The sequence below is a fragment of the Larimichthys crocea genome, chromosome XIV (genome assembly GCF_000972845.2).
Source record: "Larimichthys crocea isolate SSNF chromosome XIV, L_crocea_2.0, whole genome shotgun sequence".
Lineage (NCBI taxonomy): Eukaryota > Metazoa > Chordata > Actinopteri > Sciaenidae > Larimichthys > Larimichthys crocea.
In genome coordinates, this window is record NC_040024.1 from 208,322 (window position 1) to 229,786 (window position 21,465).

Genomic DNA, 21,465 nt, shown 5'->3' on the forward strand with positions numbered 1-21,465 from the left:
TGCATTACATACAAGAGTCTACTGCTGTGACTGATTGTTTTCCAGGTATTAGTCAGACCGGGTCTGAGCACAGCTTCTGAGACCAACAGGGAATAACATTACACTACAGAGATGTTTTTCCTGCTGGATAGATAGCTAAGCAGCAAGTTGTTAACAGACGTTAGCTTGGTCTGCCATGCAGCTAACCGTGGCAGAGCGTGTTCACTGGAAGGTAGACACTGACATTAACTCACAGAGTACTTGCTGCAATGAGGTGAGGGTGGAACCCACACTCTAAAAACTGAAGCTGTGCTAGAGTAAAAGAAGTCCTTGTTCAATGATGTTGAAGGCTTTGTTTTTAATTCACTGAATTCCTGTTCACGAGTTCATGTTCAATTCATGATCCAGTGAATAGAATCAGTCTGATACTGCTGCCCCGTGTGTCAGCTATAACAAGTCCTGTCTGTAGTCTGTTACCCTCCAAAAGCTTTTTATCTAGTCTGCAGACAAAAGAAATCTTTCCATGTTTAATGGTCGTGATCATCTCTTTACAGAATAATGTATCTTTAGAAACATCATCATGTTTTTTGGAGTCTGAACTGCAGGGTTGGAGTCGTGCAGAGTGCACATCACTTCCATGTTTCTGCGTCTGGCTCCTCATTAGCCGCTTCGGGCGGGTTGATTAGGTCCTGCGTGGAAGCCTGAAGCTGGAGATGGGAGGATACATTGTTCTAGGGAGAAATAATTAAGGCATACACACACACACACACACACACACGCGCTGCTACCGCTGTCCTGGTGCTGACGGGTTTATAACCGTGTTTGGAGTGTCTTGCTGATTATTGATTCTCTTCATTGGCTTTGGGAAAGTAAACTACGCGGTTTGTTCTCCTTGTTCCTCAGACGTTCTTGTTGGCTCCTGGTCTTAAAACCTTTTCTGTTATTCATTTGGTAAACAGAGAAAAAGGAGATCATTACAAAACCTTGCCGCGCCACCACCTTTTGTGCTTGCAGAGTGTGCGTGTGGTTGTGTGTGTGCTGATTCAGACGCTTGATAAACCACAGACTCAGGTCTTTATAAGCCCATTAGACTCCGGCATTATATCACGTCTTGTTCTGTCCTCCAGATGATATCAGCTAAATGTTCCCCAGAGTTGAAATAAAAGTTCTAAAAAGCTTCTGTCTGTTCTGTTCATTGCTATTCTGTTAAAATAAAAAAGACAATGTTCCAATGCTATCTGTGATTGAATGTATAGCCAGCCCAGCACAACGTGTATAAATCACTCTCTTTTAAATGCAGCGTCCCGAGAAGTGTTTTTGTCAATTTGAAGTGAGCTCATGATTCATCTGAGCTAATCTAGTCATCCTGTTGAGATCCTTGCTTGGTGAAAATGGGAGCCATTATTCCACAGAACTGCACTGGTGCATTGACTCAATCAAGGCAGAAAGACAAACGATGAAACAGAACCCGAGGAAATGATTTCCCAATGATCGTGCCATATTTATTTTCAGTTTTTAATTAGCTTTGATGAAGATGGCAGGAGAAATCTACCATGTATTATGTTGTTTTCTGCAGAAGAGAAATTCTGGAGAAATTGTTGTAAATTCTTTGTAAAATTGTTAGAATCATCAAATCAAATATTAAGACAAGTGTGACAACATGTTGATCCTGATGATAAACTTACATTATTATAATAATATCTGTCAGTTGCCCTAAATGATTCAAATGTCTTTCTTTTTGTTCGATAAATAAAAGCAGCAGATCGTCTTATTTGAGAAGTGAGAGCTTGAGAATGTTTCTAAAAAGAACGTTGACTAAAAGAACGAGTTATTACAATATACAATTCAATATTTCTGTCTTGAATCAACATGATTGTATGTGTGCGGCTACCAGAGTTTCAGGTTTCCCCCCAGTAAATCGGTTAGCGTAGATGCTGTGACAAACGGTTTTCTTTCTATTTGTTTCCACTCTTCCTCTCGACATTGAGACACGCTCCTCTGTTAATCACAAAGTGAATGGACGGTGCACTAATCTCATTCTCCGTGTAGTCAGTAGATGATGGTCTAAACAGCCTCCTCATCGTGAAATATGTGGCATTTGCCGCGCGATGTTACCACTGATTGTTTCCCCTGAAGCCTAAGCCTGATATGAAAGTCATTTCTCCTGATGTTAGTGGAGGTGTTGTCTATTCAGGCAAGGTCGGATGCCTTCTCGATAGAACACTGTGGGTTCCCCTGGAGTTTATACCTGATGACAGCAGGGAAAATATCCAAACAGCTGCTGTGTAATAATGCCATGTTTATCAGTGTTTTCACATGGAAACTGAGCCATTTTTGTGTAGTGTACATCTTCTCTGTCACACTGATTGCTTTTCTCTTCATAACCTGGTGACCTTTGCTGTGAGTTGACCCTGTTTATTTCACTGCTCCTTCAAATCATCTTTCCTGTAAGCATCGATCTGCCTCACACATGCTTTGTGTATCCTCCAGGGCTGCGGGGGCGGAGGACAGTGACGGCCCAGTGGCTTTCTCAAGGCCGGACCAAGAGGGAGGCAGGGACGTCGACACAGGTCAGATATCTCATCAACCTCTGTGATCTTTTAGCTTCACTGACCCTGACTCCTGCCACATCAAAAGCAACTAGACGCGAGCACTGCCTTCAGCCATTGGTTTAACTCTTTATGATTTGACTGATCTACAGCGCTTGAAGAAATATTTCTTAACTTATTTTCCCAGAGCTGCATCAGGCTGGTAACAGGAGTTAAAGTGTGAAAGGCAGCAGCACACATTCTGTCAGTTTTTGCTGGTGGACCTTGTGGAAAGACCATGGGAGCATAGAAACCATAAATGTTCATCCACACTCTAAAACGTGCGTACACAATGGGACAAATCTTTTAATTACACCACCCCTCAGAACTTGTGTGGCCTCAGCAGCTCACATATTAAATCATCATAGACGTAGCTCCATGGTGCTTTTTGTTGCCTTTATGGGTGAAAGAAGGACGCCTGTTCTTGTGGTTCTCTTGTATCCTGAGGGGACGCTTGACTCTGCAGTGTGATTATTGATATAGAAACTTTTTTTTTTTACTGCCCTCCTTTCCAGACCACAGTGGTATACATGCAGTTGCGGGTGCACACACACACACACACACACACACTGCACTGTACACACACACGCAGGTGGGAGGACAAGCACATTAAAGACTATGTGCCCTTTAGAAAAATGATGAGGAGGAAAGGGCTCAAAAGAACAGATAGTTTTAACTTAGCACAGCATATTCCAAAAAGATGAACAGCAGGTCATTTAAAACACAAGTTGTAAAGTTGTAAAACTGGAAGTGGTCAAGTTAGGATAGCGTGGTGTTGCTGCGTCGGCCTGGAGTGATGTGGCACCATGGGCGGACTGGGACAAAAAATCGGCCCTGGCATTTTGGACCAGAGCAGCCCACAACAAGCTAAGCTAAGCCCCAGAGTGTGTTTGAGGTGTGTGATCTACTCGTTAAATATATATATATATGTCGGCCCAAATAGCACGTCGGCCCACCGGGCAAATGCACGGTATGCCAGATTGCCAGTCCGTCCCTGTGTGGCACACACACAACAGCTTAGAGAGCCGTCCTGATGAACATTGCAGATAAAAGCTTTCGAAAACATAGAAGCAACAATACTGGAAACGGACAGAACACATACGTATTTGTATTGTGTTTCAATACAACGAAACGTGGACATAGTATCTGTGACGTCACCCTTGTGTTTGTGAAGAGCCCTTGTGAAGCTCAGTGTGGTGGCTGCTGCCATTGTGGCTAAAAAATGAGCAAGGCGGTGGACCGTGGGTGGACTGAATGTAGCCTGGTTGCTCAAATAACTTGTCAAAGCGTCCACACTCTTAATTCTGCATAAATAAAATAAACATGTTTATTTCTGTGAAGTTGGACATTTTAATGTGGGGACTTATGGAGAATGACTCACTTCTGGAGCCAGCCTCAAGTGGACTTTTGAGAAAATGCAGTTTTTGGCACTTCCACATAGTTTTCTTTTCACAGCCACAAAGGTTGCAAATACAGATATAGCTGCAATATGCAAATATTGGCTGGTCCGATTTATCCATTGGACTGTACTAGCTTAACCAGTTGCCAGCTTATATTTTCCATTTTACACAGCCTAAAGCACATTAGCTGGAGACCGGCTAGGTGCTTTAAAATTGCTGGATTGAATCAATAAACCAGTCACACTCCTCTGAGACCTCTCTGAATAGAGCACACCACTGTCTATTTCCTAAACATCTCAAAAGCAGATGAGTTTAGATGAGTAATTGTGGTTGAGCAGCTCATATCCATGGCTGAGGGACTGACAACTTGTTATGTCACTGATATCTGTCATTGTTGACATGGAATTGGCTGGACTTGTCCGGTTAAGCATTGAAACATGGCTCGCTGCCTTGCTGTACAGATGCCCCTGCTTGGCCCAATGGTTGCCTTGGCAAGAGAGGAAAGGTTGGGGTGGGTTCGGAGGGGGTGAGGGGAAAAGAACGTAGCCAAAGCTTGAGGCATGACGTCCAGAGAGCAGCCAGTCTTATTGAGGATGTCTGTCTACGAGAAAACAAGAAACAAGTAGGCAAGACATGGCTTTCATTCTGTTCTGTTCAGTTCAGTTTGTCACATATGATCATAGAGGTACTATCATAGTGACATGGAATGAATGAAATAATAACTCAGAGAATGTTGGCTTACAAAATAATTTCTTAACATACAGTCTTAAATCAAGAAAACTAAACGTCAGATCCTTCTGTCAAATGTTAGTATTGTTTGAGAATCAAAGTAATAACAGTATAGGAAATAGTGAAGCCTACATTTTGTGACCAGAAGGAATTTAAGAAGACAAATGTCCCAGATGTTAAATGTTGCCTCAGACAAGGAGAGGTCCAAGAACTCGGCCTTAATGAAATATTTTAAAAAGGGTAAAAACTGAATAAATCAAAAAGAGGACTCCTCTGTGGTTTAGGGGTCAGAGAGCTGACCATGGGTTACAAGGACCTTTGTTGCGCCTCTCTCAACCTTGGTTTCTGCTAAAGAAATGTTCTTGGTGTGGGGTTAGGGTAGGTCTAGGTCTTGGGTCTAGGTTGCTGTTCTTGGTTTCTGCTAAAGAAATGTTCATTATCTGATCAGTAAACTAGACTTCTAGCAGACTGCCTCTGCATCCAACTGAAAAATGACGAGAGACACATTTCTGTTAATATCCATAGATACATGAATATCTGCATATGAATGCAGATTAACGTTCATAGAGAAGTTAACAGAAAGGTAAATAAGTCTTCCTTTTCTGTTCACTTAAGTTAATGAATCCTTGGTTTGATTGAAGTATTTGGAAACAAAAGTTTTTCAGAACTGCTGGCCTGACACAGGAAGGACAGTGAACGGGACTGGAGCTAGGGTTAAAGTGCAAACCTTGAAAGGGTCTGACTATAACTGCACACCAGGCCTTTGTCATTTCATCCTCATCTTGCTGTTGATGATTGGCTGACAGGCTCAGGGCAGCTCCCCTAACAGGCACTGTGTAATTGACGATGATCACTGGAGGCGTCTGGCTGCCTCTCGTGCATCTTAATGCCTACAATAATGAGAAAGTGGAGCCCTGCTGAGAAACATAACCACGCAGAATGATTCAGAGCCGTGCATTCATCTGCATACCAGAGCCTTAGCGCTAAGCGGCATGCTAACAAGTGGATATTGATGCTCCAACGGCCGGTGTCATCTTTAGAGGAAATGAAGAGGGTGCACTGGGATTACAAAGAGATAAAGCAAGGTTAAGGACTAAAGATGGTTTCCTTCCTCCATCAACTGATCAAATCATGTATTTGTGGCTTCTTAAAACACAGTCCATGCACTGTGGATGTAAAGCAAGGTGGCGGCAGTCAAAGGCCAACAAGACTGCATCATTCCTGATATAGGATTAGGGGATGTCCTATGCTTGGTCTGAATGGCTGCAGTCTGAGGAGAGGCCAGCATAGTGGCTCCATCACCCTTCCACCAGGTTTCTCCCCTAGTACTCAGTCTTTTGTGGCTGTGCCATTTTCACACAATGACTCGTACAAACGGGGATAATGGTGCTCACTTTCAGACAGTCTGTCCTCGAAGGCATTCACAGTGTTGCACGGTTGTTCACATGAAAAGTCACTGAAGTATTTGTGTGAAGAAGAGAGTCCGAGAAAGAAGTTGAAACGCTGCCTGCTTTCAGACCTCTCTGCACACGTGGTCTGATAACACCAAATGTAAATTGTTCAAAGATGTCGCTGATGTCACCGTGACATCTAAAGGTGTGGGGGAAAATGTTTCAGACACTGTGAGATGATAAAAATGAGCACCGTGTGCTGATATAACAGGGGGTGCCAATGCATGTCGCTCTAGCCAAGAAAATGCCAAATCTCTTGGCATAAAAGCTGAACATGCTTGTTCAACGTCTGATTCAATGCAACATGACATCATCTGGCAATACGCTGCGTTGACCAGTCAAACACATTTTCAGGCTCAATTCTTACTTTGTATGATGAATGGTGTAATTCTATTACATTTCTAAAGTGCTGTGCAATGTTTTGGTAAATGAAGCCTTCAGGCTCGTGGATCTATTACTCAAAGTACACTTCTTGGATCACATCTGACCCGGTACCTGAAATAGCAACACCCACAGCAACTCATTCCATCCAGCCATCCAATCATTAATAATACTGTACTAATACTAATGCACAAAAGCACAAATTATACTTTCTGTATCCATATATGATGGTCATGAGGGCCTGCAGGTTGTAAATTCAAACTACCATACAGCTCTACTTTATGTCCACTTGCAGCCCAATTATTATGTCCCGGGGGCAGACCGCCACAAGTCATACATTCTTTCTTCCCTGTTTTACCGGTCTCACCCTGTCACTCTCCAAAAACAGACAGTTTTTTATTAAAATTCCAAGCCTTTGTGCCGCCTGCATATGTGAACACAAAGCAAACTACAGAGCATCTCTGCCTCCATGCCTGTGTCCGTTTTGGGGTGTATCTAGCCTGCAGGTGTCATTGCTCAAGGATACTTTGTCACATATGGCTACATGTGGGAATGAACCCCGCCCCTGGGGTTGATCTTACTAATTGCATGTCCTGAAAGAAAATCCTCAAAAGGTGTGACAGAGTCATTAAGTGGACATCTGTTAGGGTGGCATTCACCTTCTCTCATACTTTAACCTTTTTTTCTTCACTTCAGAAGAGTCACAGATTTCATCTATCATAACTTTATAACTGTTGCAGTTTTATGCTCTTTATACTTTTTACTCTTATGTCCTTCAATGATTTGCCAGGGGAGTTCAAAGATTTGCTGTGGCCTCTGTCCTCCATTGACTCGCTTTTTATTTCCCCAGTCCTCTCACAGCTCTGCAGCATCATCCCACCTACCCCAACATCTACTTTCTGTCTCCCTAGTGATTAGATTATCTCTCACCTCAAGACTGTGCTGGGGATGGCAATGACATTCACCCTGGCAAGATTAGGGAGTGCACACCATCCATGCCTGCTGCAGATGCTTTGTAGAAGGGGGTTGTCTCCAGTGGACTTTATGCATACACATCACACGGTGCAACTCATGATATGCACCAGGCTTCACCTGATATGGTTTCACTAAGCTTCCCATTGAGACCCAGCAAATTAAAATCTAAGTAAGAAATAGTTTCCTCTGAATCAATTAAAGCCGAAGGCTTCCATTAGACGACTGTGTTAGTATTGATCAATCCATGGTTGTAATATGTCACCAATCAATTAGTATTATTTTTATTGTATTTTCCTGGCCCGTACCCAGCTCTGTATTGATAAGACACTGATGAACTGAATGTGTGCTAACTCTCAAACTGCAGGTTTCTCTGTTGATTGTTTCAGAAAAGAGAACAGAGGCTTCGTTATGAGATTTTACAGAACCGCCTCAGGGAATGTTTTCTTAATTTTTTCAGTTATGGCATTTCTTCTCTTGAAGCATTTGTAAGGAAGTTTCAAGGCACTTTGAGCCGTCAAATGAAACTGTGTTCAGAGCAGAGGCGCCCAAGGCCACACACGTTTTTGTGTACACATCTGATGTTTGTCAGGTGTCCTTGTGTGCTTTGAAATTGATGCTACTTTATAAATTAATTTATAAATTATTATTAGTATTATCATTATTATTATGCATGTTTAATCTTCAGCAAACATTTATTCGACACTGTGTGCTCTTTCAGTGTCTGTGGAATAGTCTGTATTTGTTCCTACAGAGAATGGTTTCAATATTTATGTTTCTGGCTACAGTTCACCACAGTACACTCTGCTGTTGAGGCCAAATGGGATTTTTTTGGCTTGTGCAGAATTCAATGCAGTTGAAGACATTCATCCTCAATAAGGCGGCTGCGAAGTGAAGCTGATGATTTCAGCAAATTATCCCATTTTCAATTTATTGTACGCCGCCTCCGTTATTAAACCGCGCGTGTTCACCCCGCTCATATGTGCAGCCACATTACTGCGTAAAAGACTCCTGAACAGGGTTCAAGGAAGTTCAGAAATAATAGTGTTTTCTGATCATCTTGGCCAGATGGGTTTCTTTCTTTTTTTTAAAAAGTTCAGTCTCTTGTAATAGATGTTGTCCATTTCCGCTGTTTCTTCCAGTTCTCTGCAGTGGGAGCTGCTCACAGATTAAAAACTCCAATAGCCATGTCTATTACAGTGGAGAAATTTGTTCCTTTGCTCTTTATATGGTTTGATATTTCCATTCAGTCAGACTTTACCTTTCTCCTTTCCCATGACCGAACAAGTGTGGAATGACTCTGGAAGTGGTATAACTTGGAAGCGTCTCAGCATGACTCATCATCATGCTATTTACACGTTGGTCATGGATTTGGAATCTGGAGTTGACTTTTCTGACCCGAACCCTCTGCACAGCAGAACCGTGCATCTGTTGTGACTGTTTCTCATTACTTAATAATCAGTGTTTGTTTTTCATTTAATGGACTCACCACATACTTCTGTGTATCTTGATACCTAATGATCTGCTTTGGTTATTAAGTGTGAAGGTAGTTTTAGAGTTCTCCTCAATGATTATGTTGTTTGTAACACTGACTGGGGTATTGACGATGGTGATGATTATGCATCGATTAATTCATCAATCCAGCCATATTTTGCTGCTTATCCAGGTCCAAATGGTAAGCAAGGTAGCCTAGATGTCCCTCTTCCCAGTGATGACTCCTTGGCTATAAGGTCAGTGGAATGAGTGTTCATTCCAGCATGGTCGTGACTTCTCCTCCTGGTTCATAGTGCCGCGGATGGAGTTCTCTAGGCGACATCTTGGCCAGATGTCCAAACCAAGTCAACTTGCTCCTTTTCATGCAAAAAAAGCAGTAGTTCAACTGTGCACCAATCACCCAATCTTTAAGTATGAGCCTGGCCACATTGTTGAAGAAAACTCATCTCCGCTTGCACTCCAATCTTCTTTCGCTGATTATAGCTCTGGGCCAAAGGTGAGGTTCAGGATGTAAATTGACCGGTACCTCAAGAGATTTGCCTTCAACCTCAGCTCCCCCTTTTTCCATTAACTCAGATCACAGTTGACATGTTGGCAGATTTCTCAACTTGTTTGAGCCCGTCATCACTGTAAATGGTGCTGTGCGTACAGGAAGGAGGTGGCTGGATTTCAGTGTATCCAAATTACAGAGAAATCTACCAGGAATGTGTGTTTGTCAGATGAGATTCCATTGGGTTGGAACCCTGGGACCGCTGTGTTAGCACCCCTGCTCCATCAACAGAGTGGTCTCTTGGTATTGAATTGGTAGTTGAATTGGTAATGTTGGTGTGAACATGGTTCGTCTTTGCTGTGAAGTGTCAATTATACCACAAACAAAAAAATAACTCAAAATGTAATTACAAAGGAAAAGTCATTGGTAATTGATTATTCAGAACTGAAATATTTCCACATACTTCTTTAGCACATGCCTCCCAATCGTTCCCTTTCTTTCCTTGAACAAACAAAAAGCCTAGAGCTGTCTCAGCTGTGGATTTGTGGAGGCTAGTGTCACAGAGTTACAGTGTTCTGATTTGAAGGGGAGTCATGAGTGTCTCTAGTGTGCTGCTGTAATTCTGGACCACTATCCCACAGTTTCCTGGCCATTTCGACCTGACCTGACCATCACTGTTGCCTCAGGCACTGACCCAAGGTGTTATTGAGGTGAGGAGCAGAGGTGATAAAAAGTGAATTTATGGGAGGTTTGTCCTTTTTAAAGACCCTTTTTTATGATTTCACCATCTGAGCTGTCAAATCTGCATTCAGTCCAACAGTGACAGCTTGTTTCTGTGAGCAGATTTAACATGTGAAAACAGTTTTCTCTTCCCAGTGTGCAAACATGCTCCAGTGAAATAAAAGCTGCTAATAACAATATGTAGACCCAACCAAATGACATGTTTGCTTGTTGCGAGCGCTGTTCATCGCTTTGTCCTGGACTATCGCTGACAGGAAGGAACTGTGCTACAGTCTGTTCACTGTTGCTACGTTCGCTTTTTTCTCTCTTCTTCCTTTGTGTACATCTGGCATTTGTACGCTTCCTTGCTTTTCTGCTTTGTGTGTATTGAGCAAAGTCAGCAATAAGCCGCTATCTGTATTCCTGCCAAGCCCACCTCCCCACTGTGTGTGTACCGTGGTTTGGCTTTCAGCTCAGAGTGATATATTTAAATTAATAACGTGTGCTGATATCTTTCTATGTTTGCATGTTAAGCACTTTAGGCCTCAAAATTGGCAAAAATATTATTTTCCTCCGCAACGTATTCTTTCATGGTGATAAAGCCTCTGCAAAAACATCACATGAGATGAGGGCTGGAGCCAGGATTTTGGAAATACGATCATGGTCAGGAGTCAAAGACTCCCACACCCACCCGTTCAATTATATTTCTGTAAGTTTTAATTAAATGGAGGGATTCCTCCAAGGAAATTATGAAAATCTGCTTATAATCTCAAACTATAAACTCTTATAACTCTCATAACTCTAAAATTCATCTCTTCTATTTTAGTACTGGATTAAATAGTTCTTTCCAGGAAACATCTTAGAAATTATCAGGAAACTACAGAAAGTAAAGTAAGGCATTGTTTTATTTTCCTCCACACTGCTTAGAAAAGGAAAATTCTGGTGGAGCAATCCTCAATCTACTGCGTCTGTACCAAATAGTTCAAATCCTCAAGCTTCATTCATAATGTCAACATTCAAATTCTAAATCAACATTTGGATGCTGCACAGGCTGTGACTGTTCTGTCTGTGTCATGAGCTGCAGGTCTGTGCGTCCGCTTCACACAAAATCCAGTGTCACTCCTTCCCGCAGTGATGTGTTGCGGTGGCACAGTGTTCAGAAAACAATGCTTTATTTATCTGATTCACTGCTTTGTACTTGCTGATTGTGCTCCTTCTCTTCAGTCACTCTCCAGCTCACTTAACCACCACCTGACTTCATGTCTGTCTCACTCACTGAGGATCAATGACCGTTTACAGCCTAAAAATATGCATAATTTTAATTGCCCCGTGTTGCGAAAAAAATCCCCCAGATTCCTCCTAAAATCCCCCAGAGGAGTCAAATTCATGTAGACAAACATATTGTTCATATGTTTGTTAACATGAATTTGACTGCTGGAATATTGTGTCAGCCGCAGACAGCCAGTGGACGTGTTTCCTGTCTGATAGTGCAGACATCAGCTGTCACAACATGCATGACAGTGTGAAGGTGAAGGTGTGTACTTCGACTCACAAATTGCAAAAGTCATCCCAGGCTCCAGCTGTTTCTCTTATTTTTCATCAGACGTCAGCATTCCCTTTTAACCCTAAGCCCTTAACCTTACACTCCACAGTCCAAGACAGAAAGTAGGTCCATATACTGAAGGTCTGTGTGCATTTGGTCCAGGCGGCATGGATCCAAGGACCCTAGCGTCAGTGTTAGATGGGAGTATATCCCTGCAGCCAAATTCTGATGGAAAGACAGAAACCAGAAGAGTGGAGGTGTAACGTTCGGTTGCCAATACATATTTGGCGATGAAAAGGATTAATGCTATAACGTGGCATGATTCCGCTGTCACAAAAACTCTATTTTAAACATATTTTAAAAGATGAAACATTCTGCGAGGACAGCCAGGTGTGTGTGGGCATTTTTAAGGTAGGTGAGGACAAAAGCAGCAGCACAGCGGTGTCAACAGTGAGCTCTCATCACTACCGCACCTCTCTTCCTCTCTCTGCATTACCTGAAGTCAGGCTGCAGGGTCAGGAGTGTGAAAGCAGTCAGTTGTGTGTGTGTGTGTGTGTGTGTCTACAGTGTGTGTGTTTGCTTTTTAATTTTTTACACCTAAATCCAGATATTGTCCCAACTTTGGCATCCTACGAACCAAACCAAATCGAAGCTGTCATTTCTGCATGCAAATCCAAGCTGCCAGTCTTCATTTGAGATGTTGCAGCACAATAATGTAGGCTGTGTGGGGGCGGAAGAGCACTGGAAAATATTCAGGGGGAGGAATTACATTTCTAAAAAAAAAAAAAAAAAAAAAAAAAAAAAAAGAAAAAAAAAAAAGGAAAAAGTCTGCAGCACTTCAAAGCAGCAGATTGTGTTAATACAAATCTAAATTCATTTACTGCTCGTGTCAGGCTGAGTGGAGTATTGTTTGATTTTTCAGTAGCTTGATATTTTGAGGAACCTTTGACAACAACAGAGGAGGAGAAATTTTAAAAAGCCAGTGGCAAGTCTCCACCGCACAACCTCATTGAAAAAGACTCCTGCTTTTGGTCTCATAATGCAGCAGATAATTGATTATTGTGAATCTTTTCATGCTATATGAAAGTATCCAATATCGCTGGAGGAAATGTCAAAATTTTATTAATGCTCTATTATGAATACGTGTGCAGCTGCAGCTCTGCAATAAAAGGTAAATCATAGAAGTGGCTTTATTAAATATTAATACACTTGCAATACCCAATTTAGAAAAGCCTGCTTTGTTTCATGTTTTTCTTCGTTATTGAGCTACACATCTTCACTTAAGTACAGTCTTAGTCATATTAATGAACTGGTGGAGTAAGTACAGAGGATCACTAAAAGTCATCATGTTTACTGATGTTCGTAGGAATGCTACATGGTCTGGATCTTTGTTTTTCAGACATGTAAGGAATTTTTTACCAAACTCTGACCATGACTGTAGTGGAAATGATAAAACCTACAGTATCTCCAGAGTGTTGTATCTTTCCAAAAGTAGATTGGGAGCCAGAGCTTTCAGCTATCAGGCTCCTCTTCTGTGGAACAAACTACCTTTCTGGGTTCGGGAGGCAGACACGGTCAACACCTTTAAGAATAGACTTAAGACTTTCCTTTTTGATAAAGCCTATAGTTAGGGCTGGCTCAGGTCATCCCTTAGTTATGCTGCCATAGGATTAGACTGCCGGGGGACCCTACCCAGGGTTATGCCTAGCCAGGCACGGTATTGGTTGAAGATGCACACATCTCCCTTACCGAAAACCCTCTCTCTCTCTCTCTCTCTCTCTCTCTCTTTCTCTTTCTCTTTCTCTTTCTCTTTCTCTCTTTCTCTCCCTCTCTCCATCTCTCTCTATCTCTCTCCATCTCTCCATCTCTCCATCTGTGGACATGTCTCATTAATGCATGTTACTAACCAAACTTCCCCGGAGTTTCTGTGCTCTGTCGTCCAGCAGGTTCTCGTGGATTGTGGCTGCTGCTGTGAGCATTCACGACGCCCACTACATATATTATTACTGTCATTACTACCATATCTGTTACTGTAATCATTTTTATCATTCATTGTAATTCATTGTCATTTTATCAGTCTTTGTACAATATGTTTGTGTTGATTTGTCCTGTACACGTGACATCCATTGCATGTCTGTCCGTCCTGGGAGAGGGATCCCTCCTCTGTGGCTCTTCCTGAGGTTTCTTCCACATTTTTTCCCTGTTAAAGGTTTTTTGTGGGCAAGTTTTTCCTCTCTTGAACCGAGGGTCTAAGGACAGAGGGTGTCACTCCCTGTACAGATTGTAAAGCCCTCTGAGGCAAATGTACTTTGTGACTTTGGGCTATACAAATAAAATTGATTTGATTTTGATTTGATTTAACATGAGTGCACGACTGGGAAGACATTGTGTGCAGAACCATCTGCCACTGTCTATAATGAACAAACTTCAACCAGTCAGATACATGAACCATTTAACATAGTCAAACTTGTTGTCAAGTCGACGTCAATCAGGAGAAGAGCGGAAACCACTGATGGTATAAGAAATAACAGCAAAAATGTGACATCATCCACAGGTTTCTAAAGAGCTACTTTGAAGCTTAAATCTGTCGCTCTGGCCGCTGCCATGTTTGTTGTCCTGTTGCTTCTGTTGTGAATATTTGGCTATGTCGTGGATCATCAGTGGAGCTGAGGTGGGCTGAATGATTCCTGGTTGCTCAAACAAGCCATCTGTAATGGCACCCACCTGTCAATCAAAACATCCACTCTGTAATTCTGCGTAACTTTAAGGCTTAATATAATGTGAGCAGGTGAGTTGTATATAAATTCACCCTCAGTACAGTTGTCATGAACGGGGAAATTAGCTACAGAGACCAAAACTGTTTTTTTGTACCAGGCTGTAAACATGTTTATTTCTGCAGCAAAGCTGGACATTTGTCACTTGTCCTAAAGTCAGCCTCAAGTTGACATTTGAGGAACTGTTTTTGGCACTTCTGTATTGGTTTCACTTTACAGCCAGGATGGTTGCCGCTTGGCGAATCTCCTGGCAAGATAGATTCTCGTGTGTGATCTTGTGAGTCCAGCTGCCTCGCCAGGTAAAATTAAACCTAAACTAAAAAGTTAAATGAACTTTCTACACACTCCACGGTAGGCTTGGTAGACAAGACCATTAGCCAAGTAATTGAGTGACCAAAATTTTGACAACAGAAGTGTTCTGGTTTCTGTTTGTAGTCTGAGTAGTACTGACCAATCGCATTTGAGCGGGATTTGGTTGCAACAGTCCGTGTAAAGAGTAAAAGAGGTGGAAGACACTGGCCAAAAGGCAATCTCAGAACCCATCCTAATACATTTTTTAAAGTTATCTTCATTCATATGTAAATATCTGTTTCTGTCTTATGTATCAAGTTGCTGGTTAGACTGTAGAGGAAGTCTGGAAGAACATTGGTCCTTTCTCCCAGAGGCTTAGATGCTGTTGGTGGATAGCCCAAAAGGGTTCAGAGATTGTACATTAGCTAACATCTAACTAACCTGCAGCAACAGGAACTTTTTGCATTTTGAATGTGAACAGAACGAATCATTTCATCTCAAAACTGCATCAGTAAGCCGCAGAACCAGATCAGCTTGTGAAAACTGTATCCATGCAGATTATCAGGTTCACTCTTTAATGTTTTTTTTTTTTTTGCTTTTCCTCAGTCTGGTTATAGAGCACGGATGGTTACCAAGATTACAGTCATTTATAAAACACATTTTCTGTCCACAAGACTCTGAAAAGTCTTACATTTGTATTACATGGACATGCTGCATTAAATGAATGTAAATGGAATTGACCCCCAGTGCTTTGGTTCGCCAAGTGTTGGAGACACAGCTGTGCTGAAACTCAGTTTGTTTTGCTGCCTGATTGACAATGAGATGTTACGCAATGCTGGAACTGCTCATCCCCAGTAGACATCTGGTTCCTTCCCCATATGACTATTGTTGAGCAATAAATTGGCAAACCATCTCCACTAAACCTCCATCTGGACACAAAAACACATGACACCAACGGCCAGATGCACAAATGACTTGGTGATAATAAAACTGATGGGTTAATTTTTCAACTCAAGTCTAAAGCTCTGCGAGCTCATCTTTACAAGCTGCAGTTTTTGTCACATCCATTATTACTAACTATTTTACACATCTTGGAGACTTACTGTCCTGAGGCTAGTGCTGGACAAAATGTGACAGTGATAGATTTAGGACAGGTGTACTGTACCAATGTGTTTTTTCAGGGATGATACTGATTATTTGTGAATTGAATAAAGGAAATTAAAAACGGATATTCATCTGTTATTTCTGATAACCAAGTTCTAAAAATGAATAAAACTGATATTTTATTTAAAAAAAGACCCTGTCCTCCATTATTAGTCCCAGTTCAGCAGCAGATTGAGTTTCTTTACATGTTGTCCAATGACAGGTCTTCTGTTCTTCTCATAAGTTTACTCAAACACACAAGTGAAATATTTTTTAAATTATTATTCTGGGGGCTCTGGCAGAAGAGTGACTAATAAGAAAGCCATCACTTTACACCTCTATTGAATAAATCCCATAGGCTTTTTAATGGTCTAACTGCTGAACTGGGCATGCTAACCATAGATGATATTCATTGCAACCTCAGCAGCATCTGCTCCCTTACCATGAAAATACATCTTAGTCTTCTTCTACAGTAACCAGTACCCCTTAGCTTTAAGCTAACTGTGCTAGCGGTGTAAACACCAACAATCCATTGGCCACGGCAAACGTAGCTACACTTAGTAGCAGTTAGCAGCAACAAGTGCAACTATCTGTCCATCACAGAGCTGCATGAATCACAGAAAGTAGAGGCAAATCACTCTGTCCATGAAATATTATACAGTTTTACAAAAATCTGACATATCATTGGTTGGACACTTCACGCTGCAGACCTCGTCTTTTTGATGTTACTGTTAAAAGTACCATCTCTGTAACATCATTATAATTTATAAAGAAGCAATATTCTGGATATTTCACCTGTGTGGTTGAAATGTTTAAATAAAGTCTGTCTTTGACAGAACCTTGATGCTACACTCCCTCCCCAAATCCACCAACTACAACCGTCCTGCAACCATCAGCACAGACTCCTTGTAGGTTTAAGTGTGTGGTGTGTTGAACCTAGGATGCTCGGGGTGTAATACCATGACATTATTTTGTGCATCTTAAAGAAAACAACTTGAACTATGAAAACACTTCATTAAAACTTTGCATAGATCTATACTAACCATTTACTATATAAAAAAAACTTTATTTAAAACTTTGCAAATGTCTTTCATCCTGCAGTTGTGGTGGCGTTGCAGTGGGTGCTCCACCATCTGTTGCCTGGCAGAGATGTGCACTCTGCTGAGTGCTGGTTTTCACATTGTTTTCACCGTCATCCTCTACCAAACATTTGTCAACAGTTGTTTATCAGATCCAGTGTCACACTGAGCTGTTGAGCCACCCAGAATCACCGCTAGGGTAAATTCCTTTACCGCAACAATCTTAATCAGATCAACTAGCAACAAGGTCTTGCAGGCAAATTCAACCATGCAACCATGAAAGTTTGGATTCATTCTCATCACTCTGCAGTCTGGTCATGAGATTAGGAACAACATGCTGTTTTCTTGGGGGGCGTGCAACTGCAGCTACTGGTGCAGTATCCAAATATCCTCCTCCATTGTTTTTTTTTAACACTGAGATCATATCTTCTAAATCCCTTGTGCTTGTTCACATCTTACTGGAGGCTGGGCTTGTGGGTCTGATTCTCAGAATAGATGCTGTAAAAGAGATCAGTGATTCTCAAAATTGGATCCAGAGGGTTCCTGAGGGGCAACTCAAACAACCTGATGAATAGTTTAATTCAGCTCTAATTTAATTCTCTTGAAATGATCTCAGTCAGACAACATATAAGATCGACTGTTGTAATCTTATTGTAGGGTTTACTCCCAGATTGTAGAGTGTGATCAAATCAAATCTTTTCAGCCTGAAGACAAAATCTTATCAATTCCTGGCCTTGTGTGGATTTGTTTGTGAGTCAATGATGTGAGAACAAGTTACAAAGCTCTAAAGATATAATGGCAAGAATGCATCAGAGATTAATAAAATCGAATGAAAATTTAAATAAAAAATAATAATTGCATTATGTATTTGCTAGTTAGTTAATAAATCAGTCGACTGAAAAACACAATCAAGAGTTTTCTGCTTTTCTTGATCTTACATTATAATAAATTGTTTTGGGGTTTTGGACCATTTGGACATTTAAAGGTCCAATGTGTAGGATTTATTAGCATCTAGCTTTCTAGCATAAAGGAGAACCCACCATGGTGGCCATAAAACTCGCAGAAAACAAGAAAGGCCCTATGTAGAACTCTATTTAGTTTGCCTGTTTTAGGCTACTGTAACAATATGGTGGTTCAAGATGGCGGAAGAGAAACGACAGCATTTGTAGATATAAAAGGCTCATTCTAACGTAACAAAAACAATTATTATTATTATTATTATCTCATTTTAATCTAAACGTGACACACTGGGTCACCCCTTGTACTCCATATTGTGATGGGCACTTTTTACTTGATGTTTTATGGCCCAAATGATTAATCGAGAAAGCTGTAGATTAACTGATGATGTAAATAATAACTACTTGGCAATTTAACAAATTAAATTGAAACAAAATGCATTAAAAGAGGAGAACAGAAATGCTTTAAGTTCTGAAATAATGTGTTTTTAAGAGAGGTCTGAAAGAACTTAAAGAGCTACCTTCCTATGAAGACCTACCTAGGGATCATATGGAGTTAACAGGTCGGAAATGTACTCGAGGAGCCAATCCTATACATGTGTTAATGGTGATCATGGAGTACCTCAGGGATCAATCCTTGGTCCTGTTTAAAGGTTGAATTGAAGGTATTCATTTATTCGCATTGTGTTGTATTGCGTTTTAATAGCACACATGAAGTAGATATGTTCTAATCAGGCTTGCTGGTGTCATAGTTCACCACCTAATCCTAGTCAATAGAAGTATCCAAGTCTATTTTAAATTGACTTCTTCTATTAATATTCCTCTATGCTACTGGTTATTAATTTTAAACTTAATAGTCTGTTTTATTGGGAGCAGTGCTTCATTAGATTGTGTCACAATCTATCAGACTCAAATGAAATATAGTGTCCTTCTTACCTTCACAACTCTGAACAGCTCTGCTTTGTCTTCATTATGAACACACAGGGCTAATTTTACATGTCTTCGACATACCTGCTGAAGCTCCCGAACAGCTTCAGTGCTGTCACATGATCTTCATCTTACATCTTAGGAAGTGCACCTTGAGTTGAGATTGTTGAAGAATGAATTTTCATATTCAATTGGAAGGTTTGACCTGAGCAAGCTTCATCTGCTCATAAAGATCATGTGATATGTGACATATTGTCAAACCATCTTCTCATCACATTGTAAAACTATGGATCAAGTCAATGAATTTGTTCTCATCTGATTGCCATTATTGAATTTTACCAAAATAGAAAATTCTTTTGCTCAAATATAGTCAGCATTACAAGCTGTTATTTGCTTTTAATTTGTAGCTAAATATATCCAGCAACATGTCACTCTGATCAAAATAAAGATGTGTCAGGTACATCTAAATATAACGTGTCAAAAGTCTAAAAATGCCTTCAAGGTCTGAATTTTTTAAAAGCCATCGAGGCTATTTATTTTGCTGATGCTGCTGTTGCTGCCACTCAAAGCAGAAATTGAAGCTAGCTGAGAGGATGAAAGGATTTACAGTTTATGTACAATGAAGTGTTTTGGGTGGAGAAAGGTAGGGGGAGAGAGACATTAACAGATGTACCATGGCAATAAAAGAGAGCACGGATAGATCCGCTGGGAGTCTTGTTTTGATCGCAGCGGGGTCGGCTTTCTGAGCGCCATGGAGGCAGAGTCTACAGCTGTGCTGTTCCAATAGGAGGCTCCTTTGATCAGGCTCTCTTTAGAATATGGAGACATCTTCGACAATGAGCAGGGAGATGTCAGTCTGCTGGGGTTTAGGAATATTTCAAGGAGCACAAATGGGATATGACTTGTTTTCAAAGCAAATTCTTAGTTTGAATAGTGAGCAGTGCTGTTTTTTTTTCTCTAAGCAGATGCCAACACGCACACAACAGTGACTCATAAAAACACACAGGGATGACACCAGCATACAGGAACACAAAACACACACGAAAAACACTTTTGTTACATTCACCATGACAACCTGAAGAAATTAGATCCCTTTTCTCTGGATAAGCACCCTCATACACCACCTCTCTTGTCCTTCGAGATAAGGGTGAACAAACAGGCCGCACGTTACAACACTCAGTATGAACAGTCACATTCAAAAAGAACCTTCCTCTGTTTCCTCCTACCCATTCATCTTTGTCCACATTGACTGTCTGACAGGCTTTCTTGGTGATATCATAAGGAAACTCAGTTACCTAAAAATAAGTTTAATGTAATTGGGTTTTTATGTCTGAAAACTGTTGACTGCCAACTGAAATGATAATAGTAAACATCAATAGTAAACAACTGTATCTGCTGATCTTGTCCGTACAATATTTAGTCCTGACTACTAAATGTGCTGTATTGAATGTTTATTCTTGTGGTTATGTTGTGTTTCTATGTATCTTTGTATGTATGTATGTATGTTTCAGGCTTTGTACAGACTGTGGTAACAAATTTCCTTGTAAGGACAATAAAGTATCTATCTATCTTTGGAAAACATTACTTCTGGTTCCACACACAAGAACACAAGGCATTTGGTTTAGACTTGGGAATAATCAATCAAAACTCCTTAAACTTCATCATGTGCTTTGAGTTGCGGAGAATTGGCCATAAAAATGTTCATGTTCATAAGAATGTATTACAGGGAAAACAAATGAACTGATGCAATGTGGTCATCAGTCCAAAATTCCAAAATTAAGATCCAGAAATGGTCTGTTGAAATGAACCACATGTATAAATTAAAAAAAAAAAAAAAAAAAAACAGAGGCCAGAGACCAGGGTTGACATCACGGCACCCCATTTGTGGTTAGTTACAGTAAAAAAAAAAAAGCACTTTAGTTATGGTTATGGAAGAATCATAGTTTAATTTAAATGTTAAAAATATACATAAAAAGGAAACAGTTTGCTTATGTGATCTAGATGGACTTGAATATGCAAAGCGGGACAAACACCTGTTGAGAGTGTGGTTAGTGCGTTGTAAAAAGGCTCCGACCAGAAAATGGCTTAAGAAAGACAAACCAACAATAAACGAGTGGATTGATGTAATTTACAATATGTATGTTATGGAGAGAATTACATTTAAACTAAGAAACCAAACTGATATTTTTGAAGAGAACTTGTCAAAATGGCTCAGCTATGTGTTAACTGTAAGACCTGATTTCATATAGATCGCAAAGATAAGATCAAATCCTCCATCAAGATTTTATTTTTAATCTTTCCCCTATTTTCGAGCAGCATCCTTTTATTTTTATGTATGATGTGGGGGACATCATACAATTGTACAATCTCGTACAATCTCTGAACCCTTTCGGCTATCCACCAACAGAATCTAATCCTCTGGGAGAAAGGACCAATGTTCTTGTATGTTTTTGTGCCCAATTGGCACATATGTGTATGTTATTAAGAAAAAACAAATAAAAAGTAATTAAAAAAACAAACAAAAAAAAAACAAGGAAACAGTTTGGTC

General features: G+C 40.6%; 1 protein-coding gene across 1 annotated transcript in view; it reads left to right on the forward strand.

Annotated features, from left to right (window-relative positions):
- Nucleotides 1-21,465, forward strand: part of adam19a (ADAM metallopeptidase domain 19a) — a 191,412-nt gene that overhangs the window by 26,549 nt on the left and 143,398 nt on the right. Inside the window, exon 2 of the mRNA XM_019255667.2 lies at nucleotides 2,470-2,549. Within this exon, the coding sequence (XP_019111212.2) occupies nucleotides 2,470-2,549 (80 nt within the window). The remainder of the gene's footprint in view (nucleotides 1-2,469; nucleotides 2,550-21,465) is intronic.